This window comes from Colletotrichum destructivum, chromosome 1, assembly GCF_034447905.1.
Source record: "Colletotrichum destructivum chromosome 1, complete sequence".
NCBI lineage: Eukaryota > Fungi > Ascomycota > Sordariomycetes > Glomerellales > Glomerellaceae > Colletotrichum > Colletotrichum destructivum.
The window spans coordinates 413,295-425,607 of NC_085896.1; the positions used below are offsets into that span (position 1 = coordinate 413,295).

At 56.5% G+C, this 12,313-nt stretch overlaps 5 protein-coding genes across 5 annotated transcripts; 3 read left to right on the forward strand and 2 right to left on the reverse strand.

The window, feature by feature from the left end:
* Positions 1-456: 456 nt before the first annotated feature.
* Positions 457-1,856, reverse strand: CDEST_00139 (uncharacterized protein; the record flags this gene model as incomplete). Its single annotated transcript, XM_062916298.1, has 5 exons — positions 457-573; positions 650-801; positions 884-1,110; positions 1,207-1,532; positions 1,614-1,856. 5 exons carry the CDS (start codon positions 1,854-1,856, stop codon positions 457-459), a joined length of 1,065 nt encoding a protein of 354 aa, XP_062772349.1.
* Positions 1,857-2,612: 756 nt separating this feature from the next.
* CDEST_00140 (Putative chloramphenicol acetyltransferase-like domain superfamily) lies at positions 2,613-4,330 on the forward strand. Its single transcript, XM_062916299.1, has 4 exons — positions 2,613-2,897; positions 2,968-3,299; positions 3,334-3,697; positions 3,780-4,330. The coding sequence occupies exons 1-4, from the start codon at positions 2,673-2,675 to the stop codon at positions 4,293-4,295; spliced, it is 1,437 nt and encodes a 478-aa protein (XP_062772350.1). The 5' UTR covers positions 2,613-2,672; the 3' UTR covers positions 4,296-4,330.
* A 476-nt stretch (positions 4,331-4,806) lies between these two features.
* Positions 4,807-7,156, reverse strand: CDEST_00141 (uncharacterized protein; the record flags this gene model as incomplete). The annotated part of the gene is made up of 4 exons (XM_062916300.1): positions 4,807-5,847; positions 5,934-6,404; positions 6,492-6,821; positions 6,977-7,156. 4 exons carry the CDS (start codon positions 7,154-7,156, stop codon positions 4,807-4,809), a joined length of 2,022 nt encoding a protein of 673 aa, XP_062772351.1.
* Positions 7,157-8,872: 1,716 nt separating this feature from the next.
* CDEST_00142 (Putative RTA-like protein) lies at positions 8,873-9,965 on the forward strand (the record flags this gene model as incomplete). Its single annotated transcript, XM_062916301.1, has 2 exons — positions 8,873-9,651; positions 9,758-9,965. The coding sequence occupies 2 exons, from the start codon at positions 8,873-8,875 to the stop codon at positions 9,963-9,965; spliced, it is 987 nt and encodes a 328-aa protein (XP_062772352.1).
* Positions 9,966-10,966: 1,001 nt separating this feature from the next.
* CDEST_00143 (Putative NAD-dependent epimerase/dehydratase, NAD(P)-binding domain superfamily) lies at positions 10,967-11,956 on the forward strand (the record flags this gene model as incomplete). The annotated part of the gene is made up of 1 exon (XM_062916302.1): positions 10,967-11,956. The coding sequence occupies one exon, from the start codon at positions 10,967-10,969 to the stop codon at positions 11,954-11,956; it is 990 nt and encodes a 329-aa protein (XP_062772353.1).
* Between the last annotated feature and the right edge of the window lie 357 nt (positions 11,957-12,313).

Here is a 12,313-nt window from a genome sequence, read left to right on the forward strand (position 1 = left end):
GCCTAATGATTGTCCCCAACCGGGAATGGCTTCAAAGTCTGGGTTCCACAGAATAAGCGAGCAAGGATTAAATCTCGTCGCCGTGTAAGATGGCTTCGGGAGCAAGCTGTGGGCTTACAGATGGATTGAAGCCACGCGTGTCTCCAATAGCACTCGATTTTTATGTTGGAGAAAGCTGATACCAATCGGAGGACTGATATTTATGCCGCATCCATCTAGACACAACGTGCTGTGTTAACATGCAAGCTCAACACATGATCCGTCTGCAGGTAATTCACAAAAAGGAAATCTAGTTGCAAGAACTCATGTTAGAAAGCTTGATTGCTGGTGTTTCGACTGAATTTTACAAGTCGCCTTTTCCCTCCTACTCGTTCGCATCTCATCCCGAATTATAATCTGTCTTGCGTTCATCTTCATCCTCAACACTCTCAGCGTCAACATGTGGATGGTGTGGTTTCAAAATCCCTCGTTGGCTGGAAATCGAGTGCAAGTCATGAGACTGATCTCGCGGAGAACGCTCCCTTCGGCCGATGACCGTGTCCCCTCGAGGTTGCACTGCGAGAGCGCCCAATTCTGTGCCACACTAGCAGGCCAGTCAGCTAGCTGTCTAGCACCGAGTATAAATCACCGACTGGCGGCCTTTACTTACATTGCTGTTCATCACTCGAGATTGATTGCCTGATTTGCCCTGCGAACTTGGATAGAAAGAGGTGAAGAGCTTGCGAAGCGGCGGCAGAGAGCAGGCAATGATGCCGAGACACGCCTCGAGCACCGACCAGAGCACAGTGTGGCCCCAATCGTCTGTTCATCACGGGGGAAAGAAAGACCCGGTATCAATACCATGTTGCGACGATGAAAGTAGAGAGGTTTGAGACCTGCTTACAGAGAGATTCGTGCGGGTGAGCCTTTGTGTCGTAGGCGCGGTAGTATCCCATACGCACGAGACCGGCGGCGCTGCCGATGATGCCCAGGCTGAGGATGACTTGGAGCGAGATCTTGCGTCTCTTTGGCATCTGGAGGCCCTGGAGCATGAAGAAGGGCGTCACGGCACACGTCCAGTCCACCATGGGCCAGGACGACGGAGCCCGCATAGCTGACGAGCATCCAACCCTGCGGCATGCGACAGTAACCCCTTTGTGAAGATTGTCAGCCGACGAAAAATCACAAAAGAGTAGAGGTGTGATGAGGATAGTGTGTGTGGCCTACAGCTTTTCATTCCAGAGAGCCGGTATGGGGGAGCAGCTGACAAACATGATGACCATGCAGATGAGCCCGTTGGTCCCCAGCACCGCCATGTTGCCCCAGATGATGTAGGCGTAGACGCGGGTCGAGCTCAGCCGGAGGATCATGACGGCCATGGCCAGCTTGGTCAGGATGGACGAGGCGAAGTAGATGACCTCGAAGTAAAACATGTCTTCCTTGACTCGGATTTGGTAGTAGGAGAGCATCCCCTCGGGGACCTGGGCGTCGCGGGCCCCGAGTCCCCAGCGAGTCGCGATGATAAGGAACGCCACCGAGGGCCAAAGGGGAACCTACACGAGCGGATGTGTTATTACCTAGGTAGAGGACGGACTCCCTTTTCAAACTTGGCATCGGAACCCGGCCTCACATACCCATCCGGCGACGGCGAACGTGTCGTCCCAGCCCCATGTTCGCTCCGTGCCCGACAGCTTGAGCCTGACGTAGAGACGCAGGGCAATCACGAGCGTAGACAGTACGGACAGGATGTACGTCACAACCTGAATGACGCTTGTGAGTCCTGCCACTGGTATCGGGGGAAGGTTATGAGCAATGTCTGACAGACTTTCGCCCTCTTCGCTCCGAGCAACCCAGGACTTCATGCCGGAGAACTCCATGTGGTTGCGGGGGAGGCGGACGTGGGCAAGGGGAACGAACCTCTCTTCTGCATCGAGACAGAAATGAGAAAGAAATATAGGACTCTTCTTATTCGTCTTTCTCTTCGGCAACGACACGCTGCCTTGCGGAAAAAGACAAGACTTAAGTATGCCGGAATAATCGAGATCAACTGGTCCACTCGCAGTTCCTGGGTCGACCAAGGCCCAAGGCCCAACGGCACGAAGTGTCCCTTGAGCACCTTTTTCTGTCTTTTCTCTTTTGACCAGGATGCAACAGGGATACGAACCAACAGGCCGTTGAGAAAAAAGCGAGCCACTTTCAAAGTCTCCAACGCGGTTGGACGCCGTTGGAACCAGGTACAATGACCGGGGGGGGCTGTTGGTTCGTTAATTATTGCAAAAGAAACCCACCACGTTCTCACCCAAGCCTTGACCTGGCCAGTCATTCCCAGGATTTTCAGGATTATCCACCTTCGGGGAAGAACAACAGAGGGAGCGACTGGCGCGGTAAATTGTGACCTGTCATCAGCATCGGTGACGAATCAGTCCTTGCAATCAAAGTGACAGTCATGATGGGTTGGGACCTGCAGAAAAAGAGACAGGGGAGTGGGTGGTTTTCCTGAGCGTCCAACAGTCCGGAAACATGCCACAGTTGTGACAGGTTTCTCTGTGTTGGGGGTTTGCTCCGCAATTGGGTTTTGTCGAAAGCGGAGTGCTGCTCTTCTCTTTGTTTCTTTCTGCAGCAATGCTACATATGCCCTGTCGCTGAAGACAGAGACATATCCTTTAAACGTAATCACCGGGCTCGTTGGAAACATGTTTGGTCTCTTCTCCAGCCAGCGGAAGGCGCCGCAGCGCGTGCCGACCGACCGCGTGGTCCCAGTCGGGTTTTTCGACGATACTATCATCTTCAGGACGTTCGTCTTGTACACGCTTTTCGTCTTCGACGATGTCCTGGATGCCGCCAAGCTTCGCGGGTCTCTTGAGAGCGTAGTGAGCCGTCCCGGCTGGCACAAGCTGGGGGCTAGGCTCAGGCGAAACGTAAGACGCCCAATCCTTAACAGGGTGGTGTTCTCACGGTGTTGATGTGTCTGACGATGTTTTTTAATAGGATCGTGGAGAGCTCGAACATCACATACCACAAGAGTTCTCCCCGGACCGTCCCGCTATCGGCTACGACCACGTGGATCTCAGTGAAGTGGCGATCGAGGACCATCCGTCGGCATCGCGGATCCCCCATCCGCCATCCGATGGGAAACCGGCAGTTGTGGGAGACCCGAATGACTTGCACGACCTCATCCATGGTCCCCGGATCCCAAAGGGGCTGGATGACTACCTCTACGAGGACCAACCCGAGCTCGGCCTCCGAACCGTATCTTTCAAGAACTCGACGGTTATCGTGCTGCACTGGATACACCTGGCCATCGACGCCGTCGGCATGAGGTCCCTCATGCAGGCCTGGATGCTGGCTCTCCAGGGAAGGTATGAAGCGATACCAAAAACCGCTCGCCGCCGAGCAGTATGCCTTGGAAGACGTCGGAAAAGCTCCCAAGGAAACCCACGTGCTTGCTGACCGGCTCCTGTCCATGCCGGGTCTCATTTCATGGGTGGTCCGGAATGCGTACGGCCTTGCATTTTGCAAGAAGGAGCATCGCATGGTCTGCATACCGGCGGCGTACCTCAAGAAGCTGAGGGAGAAGGCTTTGGTGGAACTTGCTGCTGCTGCTGAAGCGGCCAGCGAGGGCAGAAAGGAGACGCCGTTCGTGAGTGACGGCGACGTCATCGTAGCGTGGGCTGCGCGCCTGGCCATATCAAATCTGGCGAAAGACTCTGAAAGATTGGTGAGTCGTCCCCCCGAGGGAAGAATAAAAAAGCCGCATGGGCACGCCGGCCATATGGCTAACGATACTGATCTCCTACAAGGTCGCCATCCAACAGGCATATCAATGGCGGCCGATCCTGAAGGACCTCATACCGCCCGAGCGACCATTCCTCAGCAACTGCGTCGGTTTCTTGGTCACACTCATCCCGGCAAAAGACCTCCTCCAGAGGCCGCTCAGCTACGTGGCGTCGCAGGTTCGCAGATCTGTCCAGGAGCAAGGCTCGCGCGAGCAGGTCGAGGCGTACGCCGAGCTCATCCGACGGGACCCCGGGAACAGGGCGCCGCCGTTTCTCGGCGCGAGATCTATGCAACTAATCGGGTTCTCGAACTGGCAGCAGGGCAACGTATACGGGCTGGACTTGTCGTCCGCTGCTGTCAGTCCACGGGACGCGCCGCTGATGCCGTCGTACGTGCAGAATGTGCAGGGGCCGTACAACTTTACAGATGGGATCATCATCGTGGGCAATGATGCAGGGGGGAACTACTGGATGTCGGGATATAGAGTCCAGGGGCTCTGGGAGTTGATGGAGAGAGAGATGGCCAAGGAGGAAATATGATGATTGTATTGTTAGTTTTGATTCACAATGGTGACGTGTTGAAGACTCATGCAATGTCCCTGAAATTTTCTCTTTCAGTGATAAGCCGTCGTAAAAGATTTGAGATTTGAGGTGTCAACATTGAAACTCATGTAGCACAGCATGAATGTGATGAATCTCGGTCACATGCTTGTTTCTAAGGTGAGAGCACACTCAAATCTTTTCTGTTCCATGATTGTGTTATATCTCACATTATCTAACTGAGCGAGATTGTTTGTATAACCAGAAAGGATATGAACTTGCATTGTTTGCGGAGTTACGATGGCTCTTAGCTGGGCTATCATTATGAAAGTGTATCACTCAATGTGGACTGTTTTAGTACTCTGATTTAATGTTCTCTTTGATGAACACGTAGTTGAGCGAGCATCGACAAGAGAGGTGAAGAGTATCTCTAGACACTTCAACTTGCACACTAGACCGTCCCCTCCTTCGTGTATTACCACCTGCCTTGCCCCCCCCCCCCCCAAAGCCATCAAAAGATCCCCAACGCCTCAGCCTTGATCGTCATGACCTCGTCCCGCAGCCTCGTCAGGAAAGGCGGCTCCGGCAACACCACCCCCTCCCCGGCAAAGTACGCCACGCGCCTCTCCCACGCCGCGAGCAGCAGGTTCCCCAGCGTCATGTTCTCCTTGTCCTTGAGCTCCCACAGCTCCCCGCGCAGCGCGTACGTGCGCTCCATGACCGCCCAGACCCTGTCGACCATGGAGCCCGCGACGCGGGTGCGCAGCTGGGCGCCGAGGTAGTAGAAGGTCTGCATCCGGAAGTCGATGTCGGCGTGCCAGGCGAAGCGGCGGCCGGCGGCCTGCCGCGCGAGGAGGGCCTCCTCGGTCACCGCGAGGCTGATGCGGAAGAAGTTGTCGTCCGGGCCGTGCACCTCGGTGCCCCATTCCGTGGCCTCCTCCATCGGCGTGATGATGAGCTGCGCGATGCGCGAGAGCGCCTCCCGGCCCCAGCGCGCCATGGCGTGGAGCGGGTTCGTGGCCGGGTCGGGGCACAGTCGGTTCGCCAGCGGGCCCAGAGTCCTTTCTTCCTCTTCCACGAAGGTCTGGAGAAGCTTGATCGTTTCCGAGCGCTCGGTCGAGGGGCTGCCGCACGGGTGGGTTGGCGATGGCATCTGGCCCCATAGCACGTCGTCGATCGAGAGCAGCCGAGGCAGTGCCAGGACGTGCTTCTTGGCCTCGTACGTCATGATGCAGAACGACATCTCCGTCGGCCCGTCACGGGGCCGGGGCTCGATGATCATGGCCGGTATCAGATCCTCGTCGTTGACGTTGAGGGGAATGCGGGTGTCCCGGCCGCTGGGTAGCAGATGCGAGCCGGTCCCAAAGGCGCCGCCGGACCTCAGCTCGAGGATGACGATCTGCCACCAGAGACGCCGCCGCATCTCGCACTCGAAGGGGGTGAGATTCGCGTGCGACCCGTCGAGGTGGAGGCGCATGCGGTAGGCGATGTTGACCACGACCCCGTTCAACACCCACGGGTCGTGCGAGCCATACCGAGTCTGCTGGAACAGCTGGAGCGGTATCAGTGGTCAGATATGGAGTTCCGTTTTGACAGACTATATCTGCAGCGAGCGACTTGGAGACAGACGGGACTCACCGAATACAAGGCCAGGCTTCGCAGCACGTCCAGGTTGTGGTTTTTGAGGTAGTTCATCTCGGTGAGAACCCTCTTGAGTCCCAGCGTGTACTCGGCGACGGCATCGCTCTTGCAGAGGCCCAGCTTCTCCCAGTGCTCCTGTTCTGATAACGAGCCCGAAGCCGTCAGGAATACCGAGAAGAGAAGGGCCAGCGTCGCCAGCGGAGTGTTGGTGAAGTTGTTGGCGGCCTCGACGACGCGTGTGCGGAACGTCGGCGCGTGGATGATCTTCGTGACGGGGTCGACGCGGTCGAGAAACACGTCCCAGAGGACGTTGATCGTGTGTGCCGACGGAACGCAGACGGAGGGCTGGACCGCGGACGACGAGCCGTTGGAGTCGAGGCTTCGCCGGGCGTTGTGAGGCACCTCCACGGCCGGCAGCCACGTTGCCTGGTCGAACTCGACGTCGATGAGGGCGCTGATGGTGTGGAACTGCGTCTGTTAGAGACGCCGGCAAGAGTCACTTACAGCGTGACTAGCTTCGTTTGGCGGCATCACCACTGTCTGACTGTGACTTACGTCCTCAAAGACAACGGCCATGGCCTTGCTGTCACGGAACTCGAGACCGCCGTTCCATGTCTGAACGAGCTGCCCCTTGGCTACCTGTGCCCGGGGCGGTCTGGTTTCTTCATACTCCCGGACGCCTTCCATCTCTCTGGTCTGGGACGGCGGGCAGATGCGCGGGTTCCGACCCTTGCTTGGCCCCGGCTCCGGCTCCGGCTCCGGATGTACGCCATGCTGGCTCAGGAGGGACTCGATCCGGGCAATCTTATCGTACAGCTCGTGGTGGTTACGACGCCTCGGCTTGCGAAGAGGGCCGGGAGGCGGCGGCAGGCATTCTTGACCAAGCTGGAATGAGGTTAGCGGCGGGCAGACAATAAGGAGGAGGAGGAAGAGGTGGTGGTGGAGGAGTGCGGTAGTGCTTCTCTCTCTATATATCTCTCTCTCTCTGTTTCTCTCCCCTCTCCCTCTATCTCCACAAGGGGGAATGGGGGCAGACACACTGTCATACAGGATAGGCAAGGGTACTCTCGGTCACACTTTATTTTCCGCCGCCGGCACTCGACGCAGGCGGGCTTACGCGTGGGAGGGTTCTCGTCCACAACGGCGACGGCGGTCAACGGCAACGCAGCCTGGCTGACGGCTGGAGCCGAGACCTGGGCCTGGGCTAGCGGGTTTGCCATGCTTGGACTCTTATCTCAGCCTACCGCAACACAGACTGTTAGTTAGACAGACGGTTGTCAACGAAGGGTGGTGGCTGTGTGAGTGACTAGTCGGAGATGGGGTATAGCGGTACTCTCCCCTCCCCCGAGTCTCGGAGTTTGTTCACTAGGGGAAAGGGGCTGCGGTATCCTGTGGAATCAGGACGGGATATCGAGATTCTAAAGGAGGGCTGGACAGAGACGTATCTGGGTTCCTACATAGTAGAGTCCTGGACGGAGACGACCCTGTTAGTGCCTAGCCGAAGTCGGATGACATCTCCCTTGCCAAGAGCGGCACGGCACGACATGGGGGGGGATGGAGATGCACAGTTATGGAGCAATGATGTCTTGCCGAGCCTCCCCATTCGCCAACCACTCGAGCCGTTGGGCACATTACAGCTGAAAAGGCTGATGAGGGCGAATGAGAAGTCATGTAAGCCGTCGCCCAAAGGGTACTAGCCGGCGCCGGAAACTTTTTAGAGTCCGGGAGTGCCAAGAGTGGTGAAATGAGGCACGATTCCCGATGGATGAATGGTTACACACATGGTCGTTCCATGAATACACTCATGTTGCTTGGCCGGCCGGCTGTGGCAAGGAAGAGAAGAGGCAGTATATGCATCAGGCGTCCTCCTCGACTGACATGGATGCGATATACCGTGTTTGATGAGACAAACAGTCATAAGAGAGAGAAATAAGCCTTTGTAGGAAGGGGTTTCCCCCTCTCGCCCATGTCACAGCATTCCCATTGACTCGACAATGCCGCCATTGGCAGGAGAATCTCAACCCTCAATCCAGCATCCAGGAGGTCTACAGTCTTAGCTTCCTGGGCCTGGTAAATGGCGGTACATGAAAGTGAATCATACCTATAGAGATCTACCGCGAATCTGCCTGATGCAACAACGGCCTTACAGCAATGCCCTCCAGGGACAGGGAGCACTTTCTTCCTCTTACTCTTGAGCAATGAAACCACACATCCTAAGACCTGCCTCAATGTCCCAGCCCGTCGATCACCCGTCTGCCATCACCTCCCACGCTGCATATCCCGCCAAACTTCCTGGTCCAGCTGAAAACCCTCATGGCCCAGGCTGCACTAAGCCGCACGCGGAACTCGTTTATTGGCCGTAGATCCCTCGCCAAGCGTGGCTCCGCGTCCCCCCCCTGACCGCGTCATTGTGTGATGTGAATAGGGCGGCCCGTATGTCAGTATCAAACGGGCGGGAACGGCTTACAGGGCCAGTTCCAACCTCGCAAGACTCGCGGCTGTCCAACCTCTTTGCAGTGCCTCACTCGCGGTGGAGCTGTCGTCATGACGTGAAACATTCAGAGAAAGGGACAATCTTCTGGGATATAGGTTAGGGGTCAATAGGAAACTTGCCTGTCTGAGCTGTCTGTCCCTGATACGGTCGACAATCTCATGCTTTGCTTGTCGACTTATACGCGGTCGAGTGTTGCTGGTTCTTAAGTATACCTGACTCCTGTCCCATCAACGCATCATCGGGCTTCTCCTATCACCGGGTCACACGTTTTCCAACATTCATTTCGGGCTGCGTCTTCACACGACCGAGATTCTCACGCTATAACGACCCAGGACCACGATCACGATCACGATTTGGATAATCCATTCCCCTTGTGCTACTACTGATACTCCCGCCTTAATACAACACCACAGACCAACCCCACCACCCATCATCTCTCACCATGTCAACCAACGACACCTTCATCCCGACGTACGAGACGTGCAAGGAGGTCACGGACGAGTGCCCCGTCGAGTTCACGGTGTACGGGACCGACCTCTCCAAGCCGGCGGCGACCTTCTTCGGCATCGCCTTTGGCTTCCTGCTCGTCCTCCAGCTGTACTTCGGCATCCGCTCGCGGACCTGGTCCTTCATCATCTGGCTCGGCATCGGCACCATCTTCGAGGTGTTGGGCTACTGGGCGCGCACCAAGCTCGCCGAGAACCCGTGGGACCTCGACGCCTTCGCGCAGCAGTACCTCACGCTGCTGCTGGCGCCGACGCTCATCTCCGCCGCCATCTCCGTCACGTTCAAGCACCTCGTTATCTGGTACGGCGCGCAGTGGTCCGTCCTGCGGCCGTCGCTGTACCCCTGGGTCTTTGTCGGCACCGACTTCCTCTCCATCATCATCCAGGTCGCCGGCGGCGCCATCACGGCGGCCAACGCGTCCGGGTCGAGCAGCGAGTCCATGGCCAAGGTGGGCGAGAAGCTTGTCGTCGGCGGCGTGGCGTTCCAGGTGGCCAACATGGTCTGCTGCGGGCTGCTCATGCTCGTCTACATCGTGCGGCGCAGGTCCGGGCTCGCGAGGGGCGACCGCCCGCACGAGGACGCCCACCTGATCAACGGCGACGGGCAGTCCCTGTCGCGGGCCTCGGCGACGGAAGAGGAGGCCGGGCGCGTGCGCAAGTTCGTGTATGCCCTCGTCTTGGCGTATATTGCCATCTTGGTCCGTTGCTCTTACCGGTATGTTTGGACATTCGTCCGTCCTGGGAGTTTTTTTTCGTTTTTCCAATTGTTTTTTTTCTTCCTTTTTTGTTTTTTACTTACTGACTCGTTTTTGCCATACAAGAATCGCCGAGAATATCCCCGCCATCTCCCTGGACATCCTACGCAACGAGCCGCTGTTCCTGGGCCTCGACAGCGCGATGATCATGATCGCCGTCGGTGCCGTCACCGTCTTCCACCCGTTCATCTTCTTCCCTTTCTTGAAGGAGTCGAAGCACATGAAGAAGCGGAGCAAGCACCAAGGGGACTACCGAATGCAGGACATGTCATGAGGAGGCTCCTTCATCCGTTACCCCACTGGATAAGCCACAGGCGTACGTTGTTGCCTTTGCCGCATTCTTTGGATTCCTTTGATCATGAAAAATGATGGATCGTGGGGGGTTTGGAGACCAGGCAATGAATGGAATGCGAGACCAATAGTTTGCTGGAGCTTGATTCAAGGGGGTATGAGGGGAAGTCATGCTCATGTTTCACACTGATTCCCGCATCATTGAGGAGGCACTGATTCCGAGGGATGGTTCGGGCTGCTCGCTCGAGCTTCGGGCGAGACAAAGGAGGCGCCGCATACATATCATATATCCATGTCTCTGTGGCAATGAGACAATGACATGTTGCGACCAACACAAGAAGGGCATGTTTTTAGGTAGTGGTATAGCGAAGACTTGAGCATATGACATGTCATATCATGACCCTCGGATGAAGCAGTTGTCAAAGTATTAATTTCAAAGAGTAATTCAAATGCATGTTTTTCACAATGTGTCTCTAGAACTACAAGTCGTCCTTTTCTAGCTCTTGGCGTCTTTTCTAGCTATAAAGTGTATTCATCTATAAGGATATTGAGCGATGCAATGAGTCCGGGCTCGCATAAATTCATAGGAACGGACACTGAACTGGAGACATTTCTCTAAGCAGATGATTGCAGATATTCGATCATTCCTAAGGCAAAGCTCGGACCATCAAATGAGTCGATGGTCCGTGCATCGCTTATGTCATCCATCATCTTTCCTCGGCTCCGTCATGTAAGTCACTGAATGAACTTGTTTCTGTTTCTTAATGGTGTATGTAGGTAGGTAGATAGGTGTAGATAACCATGTCTTGAACGGTGGCTCGATGGGATATGCGGCAATGTTATATAGTTTGATAGAGGGCTCATGAATTCGTCATCAACTTCGTCTTTTCGTTCTCTTTTCTTCCTCCTCTCGAAATTCACCTGCTCGGTAATTCTGCATTAACCCGATATTGCTGCTCTAGCTTCGTTTAAATATCTCCAAAAATGCGTCTGACACCGGACCAACGGCCTTTAGCGGGAGCTTCGGCCGAGGGGGAGGCCGGTCCGACACCCGGCCATCCGGCACGGGCTGCTGCCTCGGGCAAACGGGTCGTCTTCACCGGCGGCTCCGGCGTCATCGGCCCTTGGGTGATCCACGAGCTGCTGCGGCACGGCCACGAGGTCCTCAACCTCGACATCGTCCCGCTCGACAACCCGGCCGTCCACACGATGAAGTGCGACGTGACGGACGCCGGCCAGGTCTACAGCGCGTTGCACACGCAGATCCACCTGACGCAGCCCCTGGCCAAGGCCGCGGTCCCGGACGCCGTCATCCACTTCGCCGGCTACGCGCGGCCGATGCTGGCACCGGACAACGAGGTGTTCCGGGCCAACATCACGGGCATCCACAACGTCGTCGAGGCGGCGTGCAAGCTGGGCATCAAAAAGGTCATCCTCGCCAGCAGCATGACCGTCTACGGCGTCACCTTCGCCGAGGGCCGCCGCGCCTTCGCGTCCTTCCCCATCGACGAGGGCGTCGAGTGCAACCCGACCGACTCGTACGCGCTGTCGAAGCTGCTGGGCGAGACGGTGGCGCGGAGCTACGCCAGCCGCTTCGGCGTCGACATCTACTGCCTGCGCATCGGCCCTATCGTCGAGCCGCAGGACTACGCCACGGCCTTTGCCGCCTATCTCGGCCGGCCCGAGGCGTGGGACGTCCACGGCTGGTCGTACACGGACCCGAGGGACCTGGGCCAGATGTGCCACCGGTGTCTCGAGTCGGACGGCCTGGGCTGGCAGGTGTTCAACGCCACCAACGACGAGATGACCAACGACGAGAAGACGGCCGAGTTCCTGGCCCGCGTGAGCCCCTCGACGCCCTTCACCCGGGAGATGGGCGAGCACGAGGCGCCCATCTCGAACCGGAAGATCCAGGAGATGCTGGGGTTCAAGGAAGAACATCCCTGGAGGCGGCACTATCCAGCTCCGGAGTGAGCCAGATGGGGTGGGTAGGATAGAGGTGTGAAGTTGCGCAAAAAGGTCCGAAACAAGAACCGAGACGAGCCCACCTTTCGTCTTGTTTTTTTTCTTCTTCTTTTTCTTCTGTCATCAGTTTGGGACGCCGGTATGGTTGGAGTTTGATGGACAGTCATCTCAGTTTAATTCCGCTCACGCACGGTTTTTTTTTGCCCTCCTACCTCGTCTTCTTTGACGTAGAGCACAATGTCTGCTTTACAACATTGATGCAGTGGGCGAGGGAGGTGTTAATTGAGGTCGAGAGGGAGTGCAGTTGATTGAAAGCCGGTGTGGTAGAAGACGGGAGTAGCTCAACTCGGCACCTGAATACCCTCA

Bases quoted from the DNA above. Each gene is read 5' to 3' on its own strand.
- CDEST_00140 (XM_062916299.1), top strand. From the start codon at position 2,673: ATGTTTGGTCTCTTCTCCAGCCAGCGGAAGGCGCCGCAGCGCGTGCCG. The intron at 2,898-2,967 runs GTAAGACGCCCA...GTTTTTTAATAG, and splicing joins GGGCTAGGCTCAGGCGAAAC to GATCGTGGAGAGCTCGAACA. The intron at 3,300-3,333 runs GTCCCTCATGCA...CTGGCTCTCCAG, and splicing joins ATCGACGCCGTCGGCATGAG to GGAAGGTATGAAGCGATACC.